This window comes from Ostrinia furnacalis, unplaced genomic scaffold (genome assembly GCF_004193835.3).
Source record: "Ostrinia furnacalis isolate ACB-3 unplaced genomic scaffold, ASM419383v2 OfSCF0015, whole genome shotgun sequence".
Lineage (NCBI taxonomy): Eukaryota > Metazoa > Arthropoda > Insecta > Lepidoptera > Crambidae > Ostrinia > Ostrinia furnacalis.
Genome location: NW_021130254.1, coordinates 116,298 through 142,687, shown reverse-complemented (window position 1 = coordinate 142,687; position 26,390 = coordinate 116,298). Strand labels below are relative to the sequence as shown.

Below are 26,390 nucleotides of genomic sequence, written 5' to 3'. Positions count from 1 at the left end.
TAAAGTTTTTCTGTGACAGACAAAATTCCACGCGGGCGAAGCCGCGGGCGGAAAGCTAGTAAGACATATTAACGTTGTTAAGCATCATGTAGCAATCGTAGATAGTTGTAATCTCTTCTTCATTTATAACATACAACGTACACCTACTTCGAATTGACTTTCCTAAATTCTGTACCATCTTTTCTGTCATTCACTCAGAAAAAGAAGCTAGTAAGTTTAGCTAACCGAAAATTTCCACAAACTATCAGTTTAAAGTCAGCAGTTCCAACTTCGTCTTATTTAAGCTTTAAGAATTTGCAGAAACTAAAACTAAAGATTAAACTTTGACATGAACTAACTACGGATTACCTCGTTAACAGGGAAACAATAGAACAGAGACACACAGTGAACTCACAATGACTCACACTTAAGTAACTCACGCACACATAGCGAATCTTGACACTTCGGGAATGTGTGAAATATTTACAACACGTGTTTTACACGTAGGTGTTCAAAAGACGCTCAATTTTAGTATACTTTACACAACAGAAAGTATTGTTATCAAGCAACAAATTGTCTGTAGCAAGTTTTAAAACTTTATTAGTGTTGCACCACAGTTTGTCAATTGAAAAAAATAGAGCGTATTTTGTGAGTAGCTCTAACCTATAAGAATGATTAGCTCACTGGTTGTCTCTGTTAAGAGATTGCACCCTGCCTTGTTGGTACAAGCGTTTAGCCCCTAACTCGAGTTGAAGTATTTTAAGACACGACTGAGTTTTACAAAAGTTTAGAATTAAAACTCATCTCAAACAACGAGTTAGAACACTCCGCGAATTGCCAATTTGCCCAGAATTAGATCTCGTAGTTCAGGCGACTTTAGACAGCAAACTTTTCAACGTAATTCTCACTTAATTTTGAAGTCATCGAAAATGGAAAACGAATTTCTATTTATTTAAAGATAAAGATACAATAATATTATCTACTAGAGAATTAAAATTCGTGTATTTCGTCGCAAATAGTATTTTTACCTTTCCATTATTGCAAGTGCCAAATATTCTCATCGCATTCGTCAAAGCTTTTCCTAACAACTCATTTAATAATATAAACTAACTTAATTGTAAAGTTTGAATTTTTTTGTTTACTATAACCATTACCACAAAATAATTATTTACCTTAACTTTTACACATAGAAAACATAACTCAATCGTATCGTACACATCATTTAATGACAGTTAACTTTAGTAATTGCTTGCATTATTGCGGTATTATTGCTTGAACCCAAACGCTTGCACCAACGGCCGCCATCTCTCTCAACGACAAATCAGAACCAACGCCATCTGCAGCACCAATGTCAAGTTGACGAACAGGCCCGTCGCTGCGGCGTGCAGGGCCCTCCTGGCTGGCTCCGGGGAGGGCCCTATCGAGGCCAGGGGCGCCCTGCGAGGGAACACGGCCACTGCACCCGCCCCTGTAGTTGCGGCTACGCACCAGACCTAGTCCACAATTTGTTTGTTTATTTCTAAGAAATTAACACATTAGTGCAACTAACATAATTATCACCTTTTCCATTTTTGATTGATGTTATTTAGTCTCACTCCGAGATACCAGCATGAATAACAGAGATGAGTATTAAGGGACGAGCTGTTAAAGCTCAAACTTAAAGATCTATGTAGAGCTCAGCTTAAAAATATTTATTTAAGCAGTGATGATTGGTGGTTAGTCCTTTCTGTACTGAAATAATTATTATCATTACTTCTTTCCTTCATTTTTTTGTGGACAACTTTATGCCCCTTATTTCAAAACTTTTGACTCTAGTTGAAATCTGGTTTAATTTATTCGTCCCAGGTTTACTTTTTTTTTTGTAATTAGGGGGGTTGGGTTTTATTATCGATCTAGCAGTTCTTAATCTGGCTATACACGAATAAAATACTATAAAATGTACTGTGGTAAGAGTTGCAGTGGTGGCAGGTAGCAAGATGAATACAAAGTCTAGAAACTGAGTAGATCACTAACCTCGTCCGGCTCTGCCACGTGCAGTATAGCGCGCCAGCAGTGCTGCGCCAGGTCCGGACTAAGGGAGGCGCGGGTGACGCGCGGCGTGGCCCCCACTCGGACCCACAGCACGCGGACCCCTCGCCCGCATGCCCCACACTCGAGGCGCCAGCCGCCCGCGGCCGGGACCGCACTCAGTGCGGTGGCGGTGGCGCTTCCTGAACAAATGAGGAACTTACCTTGATGGATTCTATTCAGTCTGTGTACTTTTTATAGTAACTGATATCATACTATTTCTCTTGTTACAGGTAAGTACTCATATAAGGCTCAACCATTTTCTACCTCATCTAATAGTACTAACAGGTAAGTAATCGACCGTGAAATATAGTACACAATACGAGTAAAACCTTAATAATCTGACTCAGGTCTATATAATATGTAGTTTAAAATCTGAACAAGATGGATATCTGTATAAGATTGTAAATAATTATTCTACATAGAATTATTGCTTCTTTATCAATTGCAACAGAAGAGTGCGTTTCGGATTTTATTAGTCATAGTCATAAATGTTTATTTATTGTCCTATTTGTCACTTAGCGCATTTTCCTATCCTTTTGTAGAGCCCAACACTTATTTATATTTGACTTGTGCCAAAGTCCATCCCTAATATCAGATACAATGTGATAATATTTCTCATAATATAGTTTTTTTATAGTTTACGAGTATTTTACATTTGAACAAAAAACTTTATAAGCTAGAGTTGAAGAAAAGCAAAGAACTCACCAGTAACTTTCAAAGTAACTCTCTTCAACTCCTTCAGTCGCTTGAGGTCCGGCGCACGCGCTCCTATGCAGCGGTACTCCCCTCCCTCTTGATATAAGGCATCCTTAATACCTGTCCAAACAGTACTGAATGACCACAATGAAGCTTTTGACAAAGTAGTTTTGTACTGTCATCTTATTCATATACTGTAATTCTTCCATAGTTGAAATAAAATTTAAAATTTAAGAAAATTTAAAGCTCAATAATGCTAATAATCTGTAAAAAAAAATGGTTTTGGAGTACCCCAAGGGTCAATGCTAAGTCCAGTACATTAATTTGTTAAATAAGAACTGTCTACATAATTAAGTAAGTTAATAATATTGAAGATTGATTTAGTACAAAAATAGTGTTGTACTATACCTAAAACTCCATGTGCGTGGTGCGAGCCCGCCGGGGCCCAGGCTTCGCTTGCATTACCTACTACTCTCCGCCACCAGCAACCGACGCTACCTACAGCAAAAGAGACAACTTTAATACCTAAAAATCTGTACATTAACACTCATTATTTTACTATGACATTACTTCGTAGCATTTAGAGCGAAATATAAATTGGTTCCAACAATAGCACAATATTATCAACTACATATTTTTAAGACCGATCAAAACGATGACGCTTATTATTAGATCAGATAATTATAGGATTACAAAATGTGAAGTGGCTTCTTCTTCTTCAGCTGATAGAATCTATTAGTGATCTTAGAAAAACTTAACTCTATCAAACTCATCATCAAAAAATCCTCTTTATCATTTCCATAAGTCTTCCGCACTTACCTTTGGGGCAATGCAGCTGCACGTTCCCTCCCACCGGCACCTCCACTTTCTGGTGGTCGGGCTCTTCCTCCTCGTCCGGCTCTGTCGCCGCCTCCGCATTGTCTTCTGGAGCTGTATTTATTGACATCACGTTCGTTTTTAATTGAATTGTAGGTACCAAAATGAGGCTTTTATACTAAGACATAATATTAAGTTTGTCACTCTTTCATGCAAAAACTAAAAAAAGTGACTATTCTCGCCTCTTATTCCACTTCCCACCGCTGCAATTCCTGTATAGCCAGTATTTATAGCTTGTCCACCAATAAAAACCTAACCAGTTAAGGCCAGGTTTTCCCCAGGGAAAGTTAAACTATCATTGGACTCGCAAAAAATGTTTAGAAGAACACAGCAGTAATTTGACGTTAAAGATCGACTTCACACCAGTGAAAAGTAGCCAGTGACAAACAATGCTATAAAAACCTTGGAAAAAAGATTATAACGGACAGTATCTACGTACTAGCACGTACGCTACGTACAGTGGCAAGATATACCTATCTTTGCCACTGTACGTAGATACTCTAAGGCTGAGTTGCACCACCTAACTTTGACCGTAACTTTTACGATAACCGGTGTTTTTTCTATAGAGTTTGACAGATTTTTGACGTTTGTCAAAGTTAAAGTAAGATGGTGCAACCCAGCCTAAGTAAATACTTATACCACACGTTCTTAAGACTACTCACCAATAACATTCAAGTAGTACCCGATAGACGAGTACTCGGCGTCCAACCAGGTGGCTCGGCAGCGGTACCAGCCCGCGTGCGACGCCCGCAGCGCGCCCCAGCGGAGCGTGGCGGAACCGCGGGCTGACGGCTCGTCTCCACCATCCACTGGTGGGGGGGAGCTGGGCAAAAAGAGAATAGGATAGAATAGAATACCTTTCTCGCAGAATTGCTAAAATCAAGTGGCAGTGGGCGGGGCACATAGCTCGTAGAGACGATGGCCGTTGGGGCAGGAAAGTTCTCGAATGGCGACCACGGGCTGGAAGACGTAGCGTGGGCAGGCCTCCTACTAGGTGGACCGACGATCTGGTGAAGGTCGCGGGAAGAGCCTGGATGCGGGCAGCGCAGGACCGTTCATTGTGGAAAACCTTGGGGGAGGCCTTTGTCCAGCAGTGGACGTCATTTGGCTGAAAACGAGAATACCTTTATTCAGCATTAACATTTATATGCATACAGGTACAGAGGTTAAATTACTGAGCCATGCTGAAAAGGCGCCCGCTCAGCGAAAATCGTGACATGACACAAGTCGTCAAGTCACGAAGCTGGTTTTCAGCGGGTACCAACATGGGGGTTACTATTCTACGCCAGTTATGGGCCCTTTTGACAGTGACGGTTCATCGATAAAATTCGTGTCGATTCGTGACACTTCCTGGCAAAAAGGCGCGCAACAGAGGGCGCTGCAGTTACAATAAAAAAATCAATTTATTTAAACAAATACAAAACAAAATAAAAGAGGTGATGTTATGGCTCGTTTCCACGCCAATTCAGTTTTGCGGGATCCAGTAATTCAAGATTCCGCAAAGCTGGACTGTCGTGTGAACACACATTATGTCACACAAATTCGAATTAGAAATTCGGATGTGTGAGTGAAACAAACAAAAGCTCAATTGACACTGGTTTATTTTTTCTTAATAGGTTAATCTTAGGTAAATCTATGGTACAAAAAAATATGTAAGAGGTTTCTAAAAAGGTGGTCGTGACAGGATGGAATGATTTTTTACGGGACGCTGCAAAAACTAAAAAAAGTATTCTACTATAAAAGGGTTCCTGCAAAAAACAAGCTCCGTGGGAACAAGCTCTTTATAAGTTATGCCATAATGGTGGATAGTGTTGAGAGGTTAGCTGAGTTCAACTTGCTTTGCTTTTGATGTAAGCTTCCATCTCATTATTGAACTCTACATTTGGGGCTCGGTAGTTCCCAAGCCAAGTTGAGCATAAATCTGACTAGAATATTTGCAACTTCACAGCAGAATGAAATAACTAGAGGATGTGATGTTTAGTTCCGAGTTTCAAAGCAAGTTTTTTGTTTTATACGGCTCTATCTCAGATCATAGAAGGGAATAGATGTGAAACGGGGGCGTGGCGCGTGTCTCCGCGATATGCCCAGAAACGAACATCGGCCGCGTAGCTAGGTTAGTCGCGATTAGAGATTGCAATCCGGATTATTCGAAATTCGAAAATATCTGAAAAATCCGGATTTTGAGGCTATAAAAAAATCCGGATTTTGACTTTGAAATCCGGTTTTTTCGAATATTTTTACCCCAAAAATTTTATCATAAAATCATAAACCTAAATATCTATTTAATGCAACATGGATGCAAAACAAGTGAAGTTTTGATTGAACGCACCCGCACTTCGTCGCACAACACTCACACCTGCACTGTGCCTGCACAATGACGCGTCATGCCGCATGCGTAAGTGAATTCGCTAGTCGGCCAGTGAGTTTTGTACGAGACGCTGATTCTGAAACACCATATCGCTGAGTTTTAAAGAGCAGCTAAATCGGCAAATATCCCTTGCAAGTGTAAGTCATCATCATCTCAGCCATAGGACGTCCAATGCTGAACATAGGCCCCCCAATGCTTTCCATGTTGCCTGGTTGGTAGCGACCTGCGTCCAGCGCCTTCCTGCTACCTTTATGATGTTATCGGTCCACCTTGTGGGTGGACGTCCCACGCTGCGTTTTCCGATACGCGGCCTCCACACAGAACCTTGCTGCCCCATCGGCCGTCAGTTCTGCGTACTATGTGCCCTGCCCATTGCCACTTCAGCTTGTATCCGTCGGGCTAGTATGTCAGCGACTTTAGTTCGTTTACGGATCTCCTCATTTCTGATTCGATCTCGTAAAGAAACACCGAGCATAGCCCTCTCCATAGCACGCTGTGCAATTTGAGCTTCTGTATAAGGCCTATAGTGAGAGGCCACGTTTCCGAACCATAAGTCATCACTGGTAACACACATTGGTTGTAGACCTTAGTCTTCAGGCACTGAGGTATTTTGGACGAAAAGATGTTGCGTCGTTTCCCAAACGCTACCCAGCCGAGTTGGATATGATGATTGACCTCTTTCTCGAAATTGGACCTACCCAGCTGAATCGTTTGTCCGAGGTAGACATACTTGTCAACAACTCGAGAATTGAGCTCCCAACCGAAACTGGGTAGGGCGCAACATGGACATTGGACATAAGCTTTGTTTTCTCCATATTCATCCGCAGGCAAGTGTAAGTAGAGATCTTCAACCTCGCCCATCAAGTTCACCCAGCGGATCCGATTTGCTTACATTAATTCATCTCGAAATGTCATTGTATGAGAATGGGGGTGATTGTGGAGAAATCCTTAAAAGAGTTCTTAACAGGTTGTTGGCTATACCGCCGACCATTTAGCTGGGTTGATGATGGAGACAAGAGGTGACCATAGGAACTCTTAAACGAAACGGCGGAATCGCATCGAATTTGGGTTCGTTGGATTTGTCTTTTCGAGCACTTTAGTGCTAGATGATACCCAGGGTCCTGATGATGGATTCGGGAGGTGGCCATAGGAACTCCTAAACGAAACGGTGGAAACTCATCGAATTTGAGTTTGTTGGATTTGTCTTTTCAAGCACTTAAGTGCTAGATGATGTTCAGGGTCCTGATGATGAAGTCAGGAGGTGGCCTTAGGAACTCCTAACCGAAACGGCAGAAACTTATAGAGTTTGAGTTCGTTGGATTCGTCTTCCCGAGCACTTTGGTCCTAAATAATGACCAGGGCCCTGAGATTGAAAAACAACTTAAAAGTGTAAAATAAAATTATAATAAAAAAAATGAGCTCCCCTGGCCTACCTGGAAATCTTTATAGACTTCGGACAGGTCTGCCGTAGTAAGGAGAATCTGTTCAGGTGTCAGGTGGGGATTCTTGGATGGATCAAACTTGGAGTGCAAGTGTGGTTTTGTTCCCCAGTCGACGAAGCACATGATGTCGTGCCCTGCGTGCCCAAACAACTGCAAGCAGGAAGATTTAATGAAGGCTACTGACAACGCCACTCTTGTGGCGGAGTTTTGGGCTGACTCTGTGTAGGTTTGTTGTCGACAACTCGACACGACAAGAAGAAGAATAAAAAATATATTTTATAGGTACAAGCAAGTTTTTATTCTGAAATGCAGTTGTACTAAAACAAAAAAATTATGCAAGGTTCAAATAATTTCGAAAGCTTGTAGCGCAAACCGAAAAAAAGAGGAATAAATTCCATGCGCGATAATAAAATAAAACGCTTTTCTTCAAATACTTACATCTTTTTGAAAAAAAATACGTTTTATTTAAATTAAATTGATGGTTTAAAAAATTTACCCAATATTCGAAAAATCCGGATAATCCGGATTTGTACGTAACACAAATCCTGAAATCCGGATTTAAGAAAAATCCGGATTTTGCAATCTCTAGTCGCGATTCAGTCGTACTAAGGAAATGTTCTCCGATATTTTGGATAATGCGTCGTTACGTGCAATAAAACAAGTGAAACGAAGAACTACAGGAACAATGGAGTCATTTACTACATGTAAGTACCTATTGCAAATCCATTGGTATTTTGCTTATAAATAAAAAAAAACTAAACATTTTTACGAACGAATTCAGTGCCGTAACAGTTACTGCGATATCGAAATCAGTGGTGATAAAAATTCTAACACACTTGTACATTGACGATTTAGTTAGCAACCACTTTATGTCATGCTCATCTACTGCGCAATGTATTTAATTTCAAAAATACACAGTACGGCCGCATGTGCCGGTCGTAACATAGTGCCGTCACAAAATATAACAGAAGGTAAACTCATGTATGTACCTCGCTTTGCATACCTCTCTCGCTCGCACGCTCGGCCGTCGCGCCAGGGTTGTCTTGTCATGTGTTGCGTTTATTTCGTTATGATAGAAAAATGTTACTCTTAATACTATGGAAGAAAGACAATAACAGATATCCACATATACTTATACAGTTATATTTAGTACGTTATTATAGTAATAGTTTGCAAACAAATACACGAGAAGGAAGTAGTATTTAGTTGAGTGGTTGACACTATTATCCAATAATTCCTAAAACCTCTCTTATTATTCCTAATAATTGAGTTGGCTTTCAATTTGTCAACGTTAAACGAACTATTGAAATACAAATAAATACCTTACTTATATACCTCCCGGAATCAACCGTTAGTTTCAAAAACGAAAATTTAGTTTTTAATGTTGAGTGTAAGCAACCGTCTACTTAACAAATGTTATAATACCCCTTTTTTGTTGTTCACTAATTTTCGCACAAACAAAATAATTTTAGGAACGCGTGNTTTTCGTATTATTTTTGCTTCTATTACGATAAAATTTATTTTGTACTAGCTGACCCGGCGAACTTCGTACCGCCTTAGCGTAGAGATTTTCTTAATATTTTTTTCCGTAAGAACCATCCTTGGACTTCCACAAACATTTAAAAAAATAATTATCGAAATCGGTTCAGCCGTTCACACGTGATGCCGTGACAACGCGAAACGGGTTTCATTTTTATATATATAGATGTAGCTAAATAGATATTTTATCATCTGATTTCAAAGTTATTGTTCTAACTTATACCGTTTATGAACTATTATTGTGTGACCATCAAATTTGAGTGTAAATGAGAAGTACCCAAAGACCCTAATGATTTCCTATGATGACTAGCTGATTTCCAAGCCAATTTAAACGTTCAATAATTTTCAGAAGCAATTTGTTGACTTTTCCGTGCTGAATTTTGATTTTTATTAGTAGACCTTTGTTCCGCCTTAATGGCAATAAATAAGCAGACTTTTTTTTTAATTTCGAACGGGATAAAAAGTATCCTATGTCCTTCTTCTGGCTCTAAACTACCTCCCTGACAATTTTCAGCTAAATCGGTTCAGCCGTTCTTGAGTTATAAGTGGTGTAACTAACACGACTTTCTTTTATATGTATATTATATAGATAGATGTAGATGGTGTCCTGTCCATGGTAATCAGTTTTTTAGAATCAGAAACATACGTACACTCGAAAAACATAACCCTCCTTCTGGCGCATTCGGGTAGGTAAAAACAAATATTAATTATCTCTAGAGTGGATTTCAAAGAAACGCTCATAGAGCAAAAATTAATTCCGAAAAAAAATCCTTTGCACTTTTGCTTGCCTAGAGCTAATACTGACAAGCATATTTAAACATGTTTTTTCCTGTTGCCGATCTATGACATTGTAGAAAATGCTTTAATTAATTTTCCTAGGCTTTTGTTTTCATCTGTAATATTATGTTTAGTAGATCAATGGTGACATGTTTTTAAGTGTCAAATAAAAGTTACTCTCCATAACCTAATTACTTGTTTAACGAAGTTTGTTGTACACATCATCACGTTCTATTAGGTAGTTAAGCAACTCTCGTAACTTCTATAGAATACCTAATTTTCTAGGACCTACTTATTAGTTCCGATAATTTCAGATTTTTAAGGATTTTGTCTAATAAAATAAGGAACTGAAGAGGCATTAGTTTATTTTTGAAACAACAAACAATTAGGTACACTTATAAATTAAGATAAGTATAAAACATGGAATTAGAGCACATTAGATAAAAATATATTCAGCCCCGTTGTCCACAGATTGAATAGAGGGGCTTTAAATTGTAAAAATCTCCAATCGTCCACCTACAAGGTGGACCGACGACATCGTAAAGGTAGCAGGGAAGCGCTGGATGCAGGCCGCTACCAATCGATCAACGTGGAAAGCATTAGGGGAGGCCTATGTTCAGCAGTGGACGTCCTATGGCTGAAATGATGATGATGATGATGATGAAATTGTAAAATCGAAAGATGATGTCACCGTAGAATTGTTAATACCTGACGGTAATAACAATCTAACGATTACAAAATTAACCTAACCCACTGTTAGTTTACAATCTCACGCGTTTATAACAACTTAAGGAGTTCACAATTTCACGTTGACATACACAACTCTATTGTTATCACATCTGAAACATGTGCCTATGCCCATGTACACAAGACCGCAAATCAAGCAGCCTGTTACGTGGTTAGAATAGGAGCTATTTCGCAACAAAGATAGTCTGAGTGCGGTCGACTGTAATTGTAGGTACGTGAATGTGCCTCAATTTGTGTAGTTAGTTAACTACGCTATTAACGCTAGGCAATCTAGAACATAAATATAAGCTACCCAAAGCTTCAACTGCTAAAGTATACATTTATTTCCTTATTTTCATTAGAACCTACGAATGACCTAATATTAACCTTTCGAGTCCAGTGTAAAGAGAGTAATTCCCGTTTTCACCATCAATCCCTAATTTTTAAGTGAAATGAAAACAAAGTTCCTATTATGTGTTACCATAGGGGTCACTTAAAAATTAGGGATTGATGGTGAAAACGGGCATAAGGCTCTTTCGATTCCGAGTTTCTGGGTTCGATTCCCAAATGGAAATAACACACTAGTTTTGTGTATTTGTTACCAGTGTGATAAAAACAATGCAGGTTTGAATCCGTATGTTTCCGCCGACCACCACCTTTTGTACCCCACCTGATGTCTGCCAGTAAGGGAAAAAGGTGAGGGAGAGCGGGAATACGCCTTTGAATTAACCTGCTTGTTCGAAAAATAAATTAAATATGCTTGAGAGCACGTTGTGCCATCATCGGTCCGATAGAGCCATGTCAGACTCTAAATTTCGATTCAGAGTCTGACCTGGGGTCTGACCTGTTCTACAATCTACACGATAGAAGAAGGTCGAATTTCAATATTTTGACATCTCACAGACCTAAATCTGTTCGGATAATTTAGGGTAGGTATGTTTCAATAGATCTTTATCGTAAAGTTATTTATACTCAGTGGCGGATTAACGTATAAGCACTACAAGCACGTGCTTGGGGCCCCTGTTCTCCAGGGGCCTCCATCCTCTGCTGGCGTTTCATTTCATACCTACACTTAGGGTTCTTCTTCTTTCNATTGATTGGCCATAAGGCATGCCTTCTGGCCAATCACAGCACTTTTAAGCCGGTTGCACATGTTGTCGTAGACTCTCAGTCGCTTTGTTTTTACACAGTTGAATGTGTGTGTGGGAGCTGTGGTGGGGGAAATGTGGGGACACTGGTTCTCGTTGTAGTTACGCGCGACTTCATATCTATTCTCTTTCTATGATCTGAGGGCTCTATCGAAGTGACTTTCAGTTTATTTTACCTTTAGTGTCAAAATCAGTTTCCTTTTTTGACCACCTGTACCAAAATACCTACATTATAAACTTGTGCTATAACTATACGGTTATAATTGGGTATCACCTGGTGGGGTCCGCATCGTCTTGCAGTCAACAGGCGCGTGAGGACGGGTTAGCGTTCACATCGCAGCATTTATCACGAGCGTGGAGGATCCACATGACTTATGAGGTGACGTATTAATATCGCCACACACATGTGCTGTAGTTGTTACCTGGTGGGATCTGCATCGTCCCGCAGCCACCAGGCACGCGCGGGCGGGTTGGCGTCGACGTCACAGCGCAGCGCCGCCGCGCCGCCCGCTGATAGCGACACGCCAAACCCGGGCCAGCGGGATATCACGAACGAGGGCGGATCTACGTGACACAAGAGAAAAAGATATAGCTTGAGTCAAACATAGAAAGAAAGAAAGAAAAATTGTTTATTTGATTCAAACATAGTAATTTTACACAATTTTGAACCAAAATGGCTCCTACTCAGCTTGTATCATATTCCGTAAAGAACATGATGCTGGTATTCTGTAGGAACCATTTTGAAAAGAGCGTCACCAGGGACGCAATAAACATTGGCATTGAAACAGGAAAGGACAAAGGACTCAAAATGGTGTGTTGAAACTAGCAGTATTCACAAAATGACAATTTAAAAAAGTCTCTGTCTCAAGCAGGTGGACCACGACCGAACACTGTCTTTCCTAGTTACAGTTTCCTTATAAGAAGGATTAAAGTTACCCAAGAAGAGTTTCCCTGCGTGATCGAATCAGAAATGAGAAGATCCGCAGGAAACCAAAGTGACCAAACTCAAGTGGCAGTGGGCAGGGCACATAGCTCGTAGAGCTGATGGCCGCGGCAGAAAAGTTCTCGAGTGGCGACCGCGGACACGAAGACGTCATTGTGAGCAGGCCCCTCACTAGGTGGGCCAATGATCTGGTGAACCGGTCATTAAGGAAATCCTTGATCCTCCTTTATCCAGCAGTGGACATCATTTTGGCTAAAACAAAAAATAACACTAATCACCTACACACAGCTGCAGTACAAACTTACAAGTGACGTGTATCTCCAGCTTGGCCGTGTGCGCGTCAGACACGTTGGATGGCGCGGGGGCGGGCGCGGGACGCGGGGAGCGCTGGCGAGCCTCGCACTGCAGCGTCGCGTTGTGCAACTCGCGCGCAGCCGTCACTACTGCATGCGAGGACGATACGCCCTCTGGTTGGGAGAGATGGAATAAAATCAAATCAAATCTAAATCAAAAATTTAAAGGGGATACAACGGGATCCACGCGTACGAAGTCGCAGGCGGCCGCTAGTATTTTTTTATCTAATTATATAAAAGGAGAAACTGACTGACTGACTGACAGATCAACGCACAGCCTAAACGGCTAAACGTAGGCACTTGAAATTTGGAAGGGACGTAGCTTAGGTACCGTAGAGGTGCACTAAGAAAGGAATTCCCGAAATTCCCACGGGAACGGGAATTAGCGGGAAAAACGGGATTCACGCGTACGAAGTCGCGGGCGACCGCTAGTTTTATATATATATTATATAAAAGGAGAAACTGACTGACTGACTGACATATCAACGCACAGCCTAAACGGCTAAACGTAGGCACTTGAAATTTGGAAGGGACGTAGCTTAGGTACCGTAGAGGTGCACTAAGAAAGGAATTCCCGAAATTCCCACGGGAACGGGAATTAGCGGGAAAATCCTTTTGTATGAAAAATCTAAACCGCGTAAGATAGATAAAGGGGGTATAACGGGATCCACGCGTACGAAGTTGTTATAACAGGCGCTTAAATTAAGGAACGATACAAATGCCCTGAAAAATTCTAATTATAGAATGTGATTAAGATTCATCTACGTAAAATGACCATACTATAGGCCTATTAATTATTGTCTTGAAGGAGTGGTGGGGTTAATACTGGGACGTGTAAAAGTGCTTGTCAAAAGCCTAATTGCATAAATAAATGAGTTTTATGGGTTTTTTGTGATGATGGAAGTCATCAAGCTTCTAACAAAATAAAGTGATTCGTTAGAAAGTGAGATACGAGTCGATAACGCGTGCTACACAATGTCCAAGTTAGGAGCTGTTAAGCTACGGTTCCGTTTAATTAGGATCCGAAAAACACCATCGGGTTTTAGTGGGTAGGCCCCACCGTTTCGGCAGCGAAAGTCCCACATAGCCCACTGGCCGATGTGACGGGACTTTCCCCTGAAAATTTACCTGGGCTTTACCTGTAATGATATTGCATTTCGAAGTAGGCCTGTATGCTATTTGGGAATAGAAATTCTTACCTATCGAGTAGTTTGTATGGTGTATCCTCAAATACGGTCTGTGATCCAGCGATGGTTCTTGTGCTAGCAGTCGCCACGAGAGGTCTGGTGGTGGCACTCCACCTAATAGAGAATAATCCTATTTTTTAATAACTTATTTACTGATTTTAATGCTTTGACTTTTTACAATAAAATTGACACTTTTTAACGCTAGAACGGCATTGCAGTAGCGATGTTGCCGCACCATTTAACTCGTAGAGTCGGCATAATTACACAAAAATGGTTCTTGCTTTGAAAACTATTTCAGGCTTAAAGTTAGTATTTTAGCCACTATTCTCTTAACCTAAAGTTTTGAATACATTTTACTAAGTATCTACTTCATCTAAGACTCTAATAACTTACCTTCAGCGACACAGCGGACTTCTAAAACTGTTTTGTCCCGGACTGGCACCCAGGTGTTGCCCGCGTCCAGTCTTCTGCCGTCCACCGCCAGATACACTGACCGCACTGGTTCTGTACAAAAATCGAAATCTTTCAACGAAATTCAGTTATCTCATTATTAGGGCTCTATCTACACTAGTTTTGATTAAGAGGGGACACTTTTTTCCTGACCTAAAGGTTCAAGAACTGGATTCCTTCTGTTTGTATTTCTTAGAAAGTTTCTGTTGTCTGGTCTATATCAAAGTGCAAGATTTGCTTAACCCTTAACCACCTACCACATATTATTGTCACACAACCGCCTATCATACGTCTGTGGGACCCCAGAATAAAAAATAATACGATTACGATAAATGTTAAGGGAGGGTATACATTTTAATTAAAATTCTGTTTTAAACATGATTAAACTCTTTATTAAAAAAAAGAAGAATGCGAAAATCAACAATGCTTTTACAATAACTCCTAATAATTAGCTTAATGTCTTATTTTTGGCTTACTTACTATTACTTATAGAAAATGAGATCCTACAAAATATTTAAAGTAATAGGAACTTATTCTTATATTTTTTATATAATTCAATCAACAAGGAACTTTAATAAAAAAAATAACTCTCATTATTATAATCGATTAAACAAAATTGCAGGCTCTAAACTTAGAGTTTTTCACGGCAATCCAGACACATCTTGTTCGAGCATTCGAGGCAAATTGGCGCTTTGCATTCGAAACACATGTATTGTGTTTTGCGTTTTTTTGTATATTTGCAAGTGGAACAGTTTTTACGAACCGCCAATCGCTCTTCACCAGTGCTACTGCATGGGACAGCTGCTGGAGGGGTCACGTTGACCTGGAGGATGCGTTGTATACTGATACGTATACTACGTTGCAATTTCACATTGCTTTCACGACGTGCCATATGCGGTTTCGTTAGCTGTTCAGCCAGTTTCTTCATAAACTTGAACCTGCTTTCAATTGTTTGTCCTTGTGGCTGCACAGACAGGTTCACTACATAGCAATTTGAGGCAGAAATATCAAGTAATCTGAAGAATATTGCCAATGGCCACCTACGAGTGCGACGACCTGTGGAGTAATTTGCGCACCTTTGGTCTAGTAAATCCACTCCGAATTTGGTTTGGTTATAAAATAATATTATGTCCGGTTTCTTAGTAGCTTCATCAACTTCTGGAGAATGGTGCACCATGCTCGAAACAGTGATGACGGCTTTATTTTGTTTTGGCACATATGATGTCATCGTAAAATGTTTGGTGAAGCCAAAAATCACTGAATCAACTTTACGATGACGAGATGGCAAGAATTCTGGGGGAATTTCTTTTTGATTTTTCCTCATAGTTCCAACACCTGTCAGCTGTTTCTGCTTTAAAACCTCCAGTAGTTCAATAGAAGTATACCAATTGTCTGTGGTTACCACAGACAATTGGTATCGTTTTTTGGCTGAAACGATACCAATTGTCTGTGGTAACATTTCTTTTAGAATTTTCGATTGACGGAATAAGACGCATTACAGCTTGGGTGGGTTTCTTCAGTCGCTGATATTCAGGTGATAAATTTAGTCCGTCAGAACCTTTGCCCAAATATATGTAAGCATTGAGAAGGTACCCCGTCCTTGCATCTGTAAGGCATTGGATTTTTATGCCATATTTGGCTGGTTTCTTTGGCATGTACATTTTGAATTTGCATCTTCCACGAAATGGTACCAACATCTCATCAATACAAGCATAATTGCCTATTGCATAAATAGCCTGACAGCGTTTCATAAATGATTCAAAGAGCTCAGCAATAGGTGCAGATGCGTCAGTTTCACGACGTTCTTCACGCTTTGCTGCATCGTCAAAACGTAAAGTTTTCAACAGTACTTCAAACCTGTTTTTGCTCATGATACAGCGATATATTTCTCTTCCAGTACCGTCAGTACTATACCAGGAATTATAATCTTCGTGGTTTTCCTTGAAAATTGCAGTATAAAATAGAAAACCTATAAATGCCTTTATTTCTATGAGATCTAAATCTTGAACACAACTGTCGTTTTTGTAGTTTGGTCTGAGTTCTCTTATTTTCACATTCGTGTGATATACAAGTTTTTGAAGCATTTCGTCGGTAAAAAATTTCTGCCAAATATCCAAGGGAGAAGACGAACCATTCAGCACATTCCGGTATTCTTGTTTTACACCTTCTCTTTCCTCAACTATATTATGCTGCAAAGTCCGCGATCGTAAAGTCGCCGGGGCAGATGACCAACGAAAACGATTTTTTCCAAAATAATTCTTCCTAGGTCTCGATCGAATCTCCGCTAACGGTACATCATCCTCAGATGACAACTCTTGGTCACTTACTGAGGGAATATCACATTGTGATGGAGAGTTTACTTGCATTCCTGTTGAGCCTTCACATTCGGAATCAGACACGCTACTTTCTCCAGCGCCTGATTAATTTCCGACCGGCTCCACATCGCTGCATTCGTCGTTTGGTATGTTTTCATCGCCTGGCAGATCTTGTTCCAACCAACGCTCAATTTCATTTATGTTGGGGCAACATAGCTCGTAGAACTTGCTACATAAACTCACCATAAATAAGCAGATGCATAGGCTTCCTAGCGATAGTCTGCCCCGGCGCAGCGCCACGCGCCCGCGTCTGCGCGTGTCGCCCGCCCCACCACCAGGGCGGCGCCCTCCTGCCACAGTACTAACCCACCCTAGTTCAACAGAAGCCACTGACATTAATTTGCTACATACACTCACCATAAATAAGCAGATGATATCCACTGCTGGATAAAGGCCTTCCCTAAGCATTTCCATAACGAACGTTCCTGCGCTGCCCGCATCTAGGTACTTCCCGCGACCTTCACCAGATCGTCGGTCCACCTAGTGGGGAGCCTTCCCAAGTGCCCATACAACAGCTTCCGGCCCGTGATGGCCACTCGAGAACTTGCTACAACTCACCATAAATGAGCAGGTGCATAGGCTTCCCCGAGACAGTTTTCCCCGCCTTGTCTGCCCCGGCGCAGCGCCACGCGCCCGCGTCTGCCCTCGTCGCCCGCCCTACCACCAGGGCGGCGCCCTCCTGCCACAGAGCTTCGCCCCCGCCACCCGCCGCGGGGGCCACTGACATTTGCTAAGAAAAAAACTAAGTTTAAAGCAACTATTGGTCATGTGATTGTGATGAAGCAGATATTTGATTGGAAATTGAGTTTTTTCTTCTTCTCCGCACAAGACTGTGATTGAGTATAGTTTCAAGTCAAATGACGTCATGAGCTGTTAAAACGCGTAGCAATCACAAGGCATTATAGTAATTCGAAGTTATTAAAGTAGACGAAATTACAGTAGACGACATGTCAGTATTTTCCCGAACTCTATATTGACTTACGAAGTTACGATTTATTTATTTCAAAGCAACTTTGATTTTCAGGCCCAATATAAAGTGCTCTTTAAATAAAGCTGTGACATGAAATTTTCGTTATCATTATCAACTTTCCAATTTTTAGGTGAGCACAGGTGTTTGTGCCATAGTAGCCTTTCGATAGTTTGACTGATTTTCAATTAATAATGTAATAAATGGAGACCTACCTCGTTATCTTTATACCATCGCAGATTTGTCACGTTGGCCAGGTCGCAGTCGATGCGCGCCTTCGAGTGAGCCTCCACCAGTAGTTCACGGTCGTATCTTGGTGCCTATTGACAATTCAACAACATTACAATAGATTCTTTGGTTAACTTGCACCACCTAATTTTAACTGTAACTGTTACGTGTCGGTGTTTTTTGTATAGAGTTTAACAAATGTTTGACGTTTGCTATAGTTAAAGTACATACGAGGGTGCAACCCAGCCTTAGGCTATTATGTAGGTATTCATATTCATATTCATTTTATTCACTTCACAATGTACAAATATTAAAGACAGATGTTAAAAAAAAATGTTACATTGCTACCTCCCAGAGGTATATGTGATTTGTAAATTACAGACGTCATCCAGATCTATCTCAAAGATTATTATTGTCGCGATAACTAAAAAATTCATCAACTGCTTCTACTCACAGTTTGAGATCAAATAATCTTGAAGTTTATTACTAAACGGTCTTAATTTATTTTCCAATTTTATGTGTTTCGGTATTTTATTAAAAATTTTTACTGCCATATAAAAAGGACTACAATTGAGCATTTTGATTCTGGAAGGTGGTAAGTATAGGTACACTTACATAATTTGAAAAATAATAAACATAAGATCAGAAATATCACGCCTAATTCAATTATGAGAAACTTATTTTATAAGTAAAAGATTTTCATCTGTATTTTGCCAAATTGTTACTGGAAAATGTTAATACATTTCATTTTCGTTATTTGATTTCCACGAAGCGAAATTTCTCCACGTTTATTTATTTGAATTGCCATTGCAAAATCTTCAAATGTAGTATTATTTTGTAAAATACGTTTTTGTACTTAAATATCTCGATAAGTATGTACTAGGTACATACGCTATTGAACAGTCCGTAAGCAGCTTAAATTCATCATAGCCATAAGACTCAAAGGCAACTAAAAAGAAAAAATATTGGAAAAACGTTTCGGAATGAGACTGAATTGTTTGTGGCATAACTCGGCGGACGGATTCCGAGACGTTTAAGCCGCTTATAGTAACGAGAGTCGATTCCCTGCAGGGACACAACAAAGGCAGAACCGACGGCCCATTGCCCGTAATTAGGAGCGTACGGTCAATTGACGGGGAAAGTGGAATCGGTAATCTTAGGATTTCAGGATTAGGCTTGAAGAGGATACCTAAGTCCTAACAAAAACATGTAGTACCTACTCAAAGGCTGAGTTCCACCACCTAACTTTGACCGTAACTATAACGTTAACCGGCGTATTTTGTATGGAGTTTGACAGATTTTTGACGTTTATTAGAGTTAAAGCAACCCAGCCGTAAAATTGAACATACACTCTTCATATTAATGATTTAAATATTAAGGCTTAGTTGCACCCCCTAACTTTGACAGTAACTTTAACAATAACCGGTGTTTTTTGTATGGAGTTTGACAGATTTTTGACGTTTGTCAAAGTAAGATGGTGCATTTTATAAGCATAAAGCAACTATTTCCAAGGATAGAAGTCTTTGAGTGAAGTTTTCCAGTGATTCTAGTAATAATAAATGTAAAATTGGCATTAATGTTAAGACTGTTTCCACGTAGCTGTGGGAGTAAACAGGCGAATAAAAACACTGAAAGTCCAAGGCAATTTGAGTTTCAAAGGATGAAGTGTTTTTAATATCAGAAATGTTGCCAGAAGACTCGATTTTTGCAGACGGCTGCAGATGTTGGAACTCTAACAAAAAGTACCTAGTTTTTGCAGAATATGAAATCTATTCAATATCTTTGCTACACTGTTTGTTCTCTTGGTTAGAATGAATATTTTTTACTAAATATATTTTCACTTAATTTTTTACTTGATAGAAAATTCTGAAAATAATGATCCCGTCATCGTATCTAGTGTTCCGCAAAGGGTGTACCGTAGTCATTAGATGATGTGCCTCGGAAAAATAAGTTTTCTTAATCTTATTTTTAGTAAGTAATGGTAAGACTAATAAAGGTAATTGCTTAAAAATTTATATTTCATGTGAGGTGTACCTCCAAAAACTTTTGTTTACCTAGATGTACCTTGAACACAAAAAGTTTGCGGGACACTAGTGTAGAGAATCCATATTATTATGATGTGTGCATTTAGAGTCGGGCTGATCGTGCCTATGCACGATCTATACCGCGCAGGGCGGTTGACGAACATCTCTAGGCGCTTGTGAGAAACTATATAGTTATGTAGTATACATGCGCCGATGGCCACATGCCAGAGGAATTCAAACCTTACCTGCACATGCGTAGGGTTGGATTCGGGTTGGTCGTGCATAGGCCTTGGTCTGCGCGCGTGCGCAGGGCGGATGACGAAAGTATCAAGCCGCGAAGAAGCGCCAGGGTCGGGTGCGGCACGACAGACAAATTCAGACCTTACCTGTACCGGTGTAGAGTTGGAATCAGGCTGGTCGTGCATGGACCTTGGTCTTCGAGCTTACACAGGGTAGATGACGAAGGTATCAAGGCTTGAAGAAGCGTGAGGGCCTAGCGCGGCCGGCAGAGGAATTGAAACCTTACCTGCACCGGCGTAGGGTTGGAGTCAGGCTGGTCGTGCATGGGCCTTGGTCTACGAGCTTACACAGGGTAGATGACGAAAGTATCAAGGCTTGAAGAAGCGTGAGGACCTGGCGCGGCCCGTCAGAGAAATTCAAACCTTACCTGCACAGGTGTAGGGTTGGAATCAGGCTGGTCGTGCATAGGCCTTGGTCTACGAGCGTACACAGGGTGGATGACGAAAGTATCAAGGCGCGAGGAAGCGCGAGGGCCTAACGCGGCCCGTCAGAGAAATTCAAACCTTACCTGCACCGGCGTAGGGTTGGAATCAGGCTGGTCGTGAATAGGCCTTGGTCTGCGAGCGTGTGCAGGGCGGATGACGAAAGTATCAAGCCGCGAAGAAACGCCAGGGTCGGGTGCGGCACGACAGACAAATTCAGACCTTACCTGTACCGGTGTAGAGTTGGAATCAGGCTGGTCGTGCATGGACCTTGGTCTACGGGCATGCGCAGGGCGGATGACGAAAGTATCTAGGCGTGAAGAAGCGCGAGGGCCTGGCGCGGCCCGTCAGAGGAATTCAAACCTTACCTGCACCGGCGTAGGGTTGGAGTCAGGCTGGTCGTGCATGGGCCTTGGTCTACGAGCTTACACAGGGTAGATGACGAAAGTATCAAGGCTTGAAGAAGCGTGAGGGCCTAGCGCGGCCGGCAGAGGAATCCAGACCTTACCTGCACAGGCGTAGGGTTGGAATCAGGCTGGTCGTACATGGGCCTTGGTCTACGCGGGTACACAGGGTGGATGACGAAAGTATCAAGGCGCGAAGAAGCGTGAGGGCCTAGCGCGGCCGGCAGAGGAATTCAAACCTTACCTGCACAGGTGTAGGGTTGGAATCAGGCTGGTCGTGCATGGGCCTTGGTCGGCGCGCGTGTGCAGGGCGGATCACAAAAGTATCAAGACGGGACGAAGCGCGAGGGCCAGGCGCTGCGCCTGCGTCGCCGATGGCGTCACGCACGGCTCCTCGGATGTTCAGGATCGTGTCACCCGTCTTCACGCGGCGGTCTACTGGCGCCTGTTGATGTAATTTTGATTCAGGAGATGCTACAAATCAATTCATTTCACAAGATGATCGGTAAATAGTGGTCCACTGTAAATAGAATGAAGTTCCCCGGTTGCTTGGTTGAGAAAGGAGCTATAATATAACTGATAGCGATTTTAGTAGTAATTTTTAACAGTATTAATAATGAAAAATTCAAAGATTCAAGGTTCAAAATCTTGTCGGTAGTAACTCTGCGGAAAGTTCTTGCAAATCGCAAATACATTTATGATGAAGACTGCAAGAGTTAAAGTCTCTACAGATGGGAAAATCACACACTTATAGCGTGTGCGTTTTGTCATCTTCACTAGGTATTTTTATTGAATTGCAGCGCCGAAAAGTGTAATTGAAAAAAGTTAATCTGTTTAAATTCTCAACTCTTTGATCTCAAAATCTACACGCAAGCTATATAGAGTATCCTGTATTGAAAGAAAACCTTCCTGAAAGTTGAAAGCATGCATTGCTTACTCCTTTTCAGTTGAAAATATAATCTATAATATGTATTGCTCGCATGTTGCTTTTTCCATAGATAAAGGAAGCAAATGTATATTACATTTATGTAGTTTCTCTAAAATAATTTGTACATTATTTTTGTAAAAAAACATTTCGGTACATTTGAAGCCTTAGCTTTCTAATTCTGGCCTATTTTTAGCTTAATTACTGAATTTGCTAAGATACCTCTTGTCCAAATTGTATTTTCAATCTGTTCGCTTTTTCGCCACTAACAACAAAATGAATTTTTATATTTTCATGTATCTTCAGAAAAAACTTGCAAACTTTATCCGTGCCGTCAGCTCCAATTTTTCTAAAGGAAGGCCACGCGGATGCCATCGATCACATGATTAATGTTTAGCAATTTCGTAGCGTATAAATCAAACGGCTGTAATATTACGCGTTATTGCTGATTGATTTGTGTATGTGTTAAGACGCAATTATGCCTGTATCAAGGAAATAAGTGAGGTGAATTATTACTTGAACACCTATTAATACAAGGTAATTTGAAAATAATAATTGCCCTTCGAAAAGCAATTTTGTTATGACGGAATAATTATGTCTTAATAATGTAAAACGAGTTATTAATGAGTACCAAATAGCCGGTCCCTATTTAACCACCGTCTCTACCCGATCGTTAGTTCGACATTTAGATCTAGGTCTAGGATAACCTGGACACTACGATTAATGAAGTTTCTGTACCCCAACATATATCGTACTTCGTCTATCATCTTCATTTCGCTACACCCTAAGTATAACACATAATGCGACTTAGTCGAAGTAATCCAACATGTAATATCAACCGCGACTAGTATTTTGTCACTCTTGTTCTCCATTGAAGACATATTTAAGTACTTTTATTCTCCAGTAAACTAGACTCCGATCTTAACTTCGCTTTTTTATATCTTATTATCGTCTTTTGAACAAAAATGCCGGTAAAATTTGTCTTTCTTCCAGTTCCATTTGCCAGTAGGTCAATCTACTAGAAAATGTCGCCTAATGTATTTTACCTCATTTATCTATATCTATAAAAGCATAAGGTCAGGTCACTGATTGACTGACTCACTGATCACGAAATCTCAGAAACGACAAGTGCTAGGAGTTTCAAATTTTGCATGGGGGTTCTTTTTAGAACGTTGGTGCTCACTAATACGAGATTTTGCAAAATTCAACCCCACGCATACGAAGTCGCGGGCGGCCGCTAGTTTATACTAAAGTCCAACACAAGTTGAAATGACTATGTTACTGATGTTATGAGAAATGAGTATACAAGTTACTTTAACTTTTCTTGCGCTGCTTCTTCTCAGCACTGGCCCATTTATTGTCCTGAAGCAGTGGTAGGGTTAATACTGGGACGTGTAAAAGTGCTTTTTTAAAGCCTACTTACAGAAATTAATGAGTTTTTTTTAGTTTTACCTTAGCAGTCTTGTCCCAGTCGTGGCCGCTGCTGCGCTTGCTTCTGTCCTCGACGTCAGCGCTACTCACTGACAGGTCTACCTCCTCTTCTCTTTGTACCTGTAGAAAAAATACACTTTAAATTCAAATAAATTAGATCTAACTTCAAATTGCATGCGGGAATTATCTTATGCCTTATTGGTGGGAACCACTGCAACTACTCTACAGCTTGGCCGCCTATGAACCCCAACCAGTAGGTAGTAAAGTTTGGTAAGTTTGGTTAAATTGATACGGACTTTCGCCAAGCATTGACAACGTTGTTACAGTTTACTTATTTCTTCCACCTATTGTGAGATGCTAGTTAAATTAAATGAGCAGATTAGTTGGGTGGATCAGCTAATCAACAAATTACGAGTAACATGCAAACTTTTCTTCAATTCTTTTCGATGTCATAGATACCCGTACCTACATACTTCATCATTTGTTTTCTTTCTATTGTTCGTATTTACCAATTTTTAAATAACCCCTCAAGCGATTTGCGCCGCGAAGGTCGCGGGGTCACGGCCGCGTGGCAAAAAAAAACCTACACGCAGTCTTTCCGCAAAAAAGCATAGAATTATTAATACTACACACTTTTAAGTTATATTTTTGGAATATAAATAAAATTTCCCATCTTTTAATTGTAAGATTTACCTTCGTTCCATGTTCAGTCTCGGAGTGTGCGCTGACCAGGTCCGGCGTGACAAGCAGCCGGCTCTGTTCGATACTAGTCTCTAAGTCGTTGTAGGAAGGTTCACTATCCAATATGCTGGGGTCAGGGTCTTCTGGGGTGTTCTGTTGGAAAAGAGTCAATGATAGTAATTGATATTTCAAAGATTTCCATCAACTTTCTCAATTATTTGTTCGATCATAAATAGAATATTTTCTTTTGATGCAGTAAAAATAAGCATTTAAAGGATGAGGCTCTGTCGTCTATGTTTTTATTCACCCTGTCATTGCTTTATCACTTTTACGTGACAGCAATTAGGTATGGAAGGAACTGTCTATCTTACCTGTTAATATTAATGTTATGACAGAAGACTTATGTAAGATGGTGGTAGTTATCCAGGCCAGGAGGCTAATAACAAGCCCTACTACCAGACAAAATGAGTTTGGCCCCCACTGAGAATTGATTTTGGGACCTCTGGGTCTAAGACAGGTGATCTAGCCTCTAGCTAGACCATTCATTTTATTTATCCCTTTATCTTTTATTCTTTCGTTTTACAGGTTTACAGGTTTTACATTACTCTATTCCCTTATCCGTTCATCCTTGGAAAAAGGGATGTTCTTCATCCTTCTATCCGTTTGTAGGCGGGATGTCCACAGTTCACTTACCTGTAGCGGGGGGTAGAGGGGTGCGTCTCGTACCAGCTCGGCGGCGTCGACGGCGAGCGGCGCGGGCGCCGGCGCCGGCGCGCGCTCGGAACTCGACCACTCCGACCCGAGGGAGGGGGGGAAGCCTGTAGACAAGAGAGAGGAATTTTGTAATTTCATTTAAATAAGCAGTAGTATATGTAAAGTTAGCGAGAAAGACGCCCGTATTCACAAACAAAACCGCGTACCGGATAACGAAGTGTTGGACGTCCACCCATAAGGTGGAACGACGATCTGATAAAGGTAGCAGGAAGGCGCTGGATGCAGGCCGCTACCAACCGTGCGATGTGGAAGTCATTGGGGGAGGCCTATGTTCAGCAGTGGACGTCTATGGCTGAAATGATGATGATGATTCACAAACGATGCTTGCTTAAGTGAAGAAGCAAATCGGACGCACGGCATTAAATAGAGCTATGTGATTGGTACGTGTGTCACCCTGTGCGTCCACGCGCATTGTGAGACCTCATAGTAATGTTTGTGAATACGACACCGTGACTTATATGACACCGACACTGATGTTGTTACGAGTAACAAACCTGTTTACTCGTAAAATGTCATCAATTTAAACACTCATTTTCAAGAACCGTCTCATCATCATCATTTCAGTCACAGGACGTCCACTGCAGAACATAGGCCTCCCCCAATGCTTTTCATGTTGCCCGGTTGGTAGCGGCCTGCGTCCAGCGCCTTCCTGCTACCTTTATGATGTCATCCGTCCACCTTGGCCTCCACTCCAGTTTAACTTTTTGTAATATTTACTAATGTAAAATCTAAATCTTAGCCCTTAGACTAACATAACATTCACGTCACTTATTTCACTGACCCAAAACACATAGAGCTTTTTCTCGTATAATCTGCTTTATTTTAATTTTTAATCTAACATAGCTGAACCTTTTTCGTCCCAAAAATATTTCATATCCAAAAACATCTCGCAAAAACAGGATTTCACTCTTTCAGCTCCCCAAGTTAATTGCTTTTAGACCCAGTTTTAAATAACTTAAACAACTCCGTACCTATTCAATGGGACACTAACTCGATGGAGTTAGTAAATGGACTCCTAAAACTCAAGTCAAACAAGCGAGTTATCGCGGAGTTATCGGATTATTTCTTAATAAACATCGAGTAAAGATCAAAGGCTAATTGAGTACAGAAGTCTCGATGAATTCGCTTCATTTTCCCGGAATATTTACTGTCGTTTGGGAGATTGTTCCTGTAATTTGCGATTAATATCTTGTCGATGCCGTAAACTGCCGGTGGGGCCCGTCAATTTATTTCTCAACTAGTCATGCCATGTCATACATTACCGCATCTATAAACTTTTTTTAATGCAGGACAAGCCAGGTATTT

The 26,390-nt window shown here is 40.8% G+C and overlaps 1 protein-coding gene across 1 annotated transcript; it reads right to left on the bottom strand.

Annotated features, from left to right (window-relative positions):
* On the bottom strand, positions 1-25,971 carry LOC114360314 (irregular chiasm C-roughest protein teiresias). The gene is made up of 17 exons (XM_028315349.1): positions 25,935-25,971; positions 25,005-25,129; positions 24,324-24,464; positions 23,652-23,750; positions 21,519-21,719; positions 18,112-18,216; positions 17,488-17,659; positions 14,498-14,608; positions 14,117-14,218; positions 12,870-13,031; positions 12,044-12,185; positions 4,284-4,444; positions 3,565-3,675; positions 3,154-3,243; positions 2,755-2,865; positions 1,993-2,189; positions 1-1,472 (listed from the first exon to the last, which is right to left on the bottom strand). The coding sequence occupies exons 1-17, from the start codon at positions 25,969-25,971 to the stop codon at positions 1,290-1,292; spliced, it is 2,250 nt and encodes a 749-aa protein (XP_028171150.1). The 3' UTR covers positions 1-1,289.
* Positions 25,972-26,390: the final 419 nt, after the last annotated feature.

Bases quoted from the DNA above. Each gene is read 5' to 3' on its own strand.
- LOC114360314 (XM_028315349.1), bottom strand. From the start codon at position 25,971: ATGTTTTTGGATATGAAATATTTTTGGGACGAAAAAG. The intron at 25,130-25,934 runs GTTCAGCTATGT...TCTTGTCTACAG, and splicing joins ATATTTTTGGGACGAAAAAG to GCTTCCCCCCCTCCCTCGGG. The intron at 3,676-4,283 runs GTGAGTAGTCTT...CAATAAATACAG, and splicing joins GTACTACTTGAATGTTATTG to CTCCAGAAGACAATGCGGAG.